Below are 1,463 nucleotides of genomic sequence, written 5' to 3'. Positions count from 1 at the left end.
GATATTGAATTAATAAAATCAATTTTGATCAAAGATTTCAACAAGTTTTCAAACCGTACATCAGCATGTGATCCACATGGTGATCCGTTGGGAGCAAATAATTTATTTTTCGTTAGAAATCCAGAATGGAAAGAAACCAGAACAAAACTATCACCAGTTTTTACAAGTGGTAAAATAAAACAGATGTATCCACTCATGCTTGATGTAAATATTGAACTTATGCATTATTTAATAAACATATAACGATTTTTAATTTATTTTTTCCAAAAAGATTGCAAAAGAATTGGAAAATCATTTGGCATCTTATAAGAAAACCAATAATTCCTTTGTTACTGAAGTTAAGGAAATTTGTGCTCTCTTCACTACAGATCTAATAGCTTCTATAGCATTTGGTTTACGTGCTAATAGCCTTAAAAATCCAAATGCTGAATTCCGTGAATATGGGCGCAAACTGCTTAAATTTGAGTTGATTCGCGCTTTCCACTTTCTAATTATTTTCTATATGCCGAAATTAGTTAAGTTTTTCCGTGTAAAATTATTCTCTCAAGAGTTTTCAAATTTCTTGCGTAAAACTATTAATTATGTAATATCGGAACGTGAAAGCAGTGAAACCATTCGTAATGATCTTATTGATATTTTTGTATCCTTAAGAAAAGAAGCTCCCGATGTTAAAAGCCTATATAGAGCTAACAATAATGAATACCTAGTGGCTCAAGCTGCTGTATTTTTAACTGCAGGATTTGAGACATCATCTTCAACAATGGCTTTTACACTTTATGAATTGTCGAAAAAGCCAGAATTACAAAAACGTTTACGAACAGAAATTTGCGAGGCCCTTATTGCTGAAAACGGAAAAATATCTTATGAAAATATTCAAAGCCTTAAGTATTTGGGAATGGTTGTTGATGAGATTTTACGTATGTATCCTGTTGTACCATTTTTAGATCGCGAATTTAGTAAAACTAAAGACGAGTCAGACTTCACTCTTCAACCACATCACAGTTTCGCATTACCAAATGGTATGCCAGTATACATCCCAGTATATGCAATACAACATGATCCAAAGGTATTTTAAATATTATTATCATATTATAAAGTTTTTGATATCATATTATTTTAATTTCAGTATTGGCCGAACCCAGATGTTTTTGATCCAGAACGGTTTTCATCAGAAAATAAAAAGAGTCACATTCCCATGACATATTTGCCATTTGGAAATGGACCACATAATTGTATAGGAAGTCGCTTAGGATTACTTCAAACTAAACTTGGTTTGGTACACTTTTTGAAAAATCATTTTGTTGAACCTTGCGATCAAACACCATCTAAAATGGAATTCGATCCCAAGGGTCTTATTTTACAATGTAGTCAGGGTATTAACTTAAATGTAGTAAATGACCGCATGTACGATCTGGAAACTGGTGCAAGATAAGTTAATTCAATAAAATTACTGAAAAATAGAA

At 31.7% G+C, this 1,463-nt stretch overlaps 1 protein-coding gene across 1 annotated transcript in view; it reads left to right on the top strand.

The window, feature by feature from the left end:
- Window positions 1–1,463, top strand: part of LOC119681049 (cytochrome P450 6g1-like) — a 9,584-nt gene extending 8,121 nt beyond the window's left edge. Inside the window, exons 3-5 of the mRNA XM_038094115.1 lie at window positions 35–204; window positions 272–1,066; window positions 1,127–1,463. Coding sequence (XP_037950043.1) covers window positions 35–204; window positions 272–1,066; window positions 1,127–1,432 — 1,271 coding nt within the window. The 3' untranslated portion in view covers window positions 1,433–1,463. The remainder of the gene's footprint in view (window positions 1–34; window positions 205–271; window positions 1,067–1,126) is intronic.

This window comes from Teleopsis dalmanni, chromosome 2 (genome assembly GCF_002237135.1).
Source record: "Teleopsis dalmanni isolate 2A chromosome 2, ASM223713v2, whole genome shotgun sequence".
In the NCBI taxonomy this organism is placed as follows: Eukaryota; Metazoa; Arthropoda; class Insecta; order Diptera; family Diopsidae; genus Teleopsis; species Teleopsis dalmanni.
The sequence above is the reverse complement of the archived record's forward strand: the minus strand, read 5'-3'. Positions and strand labels throughout refer to the sequence as shown.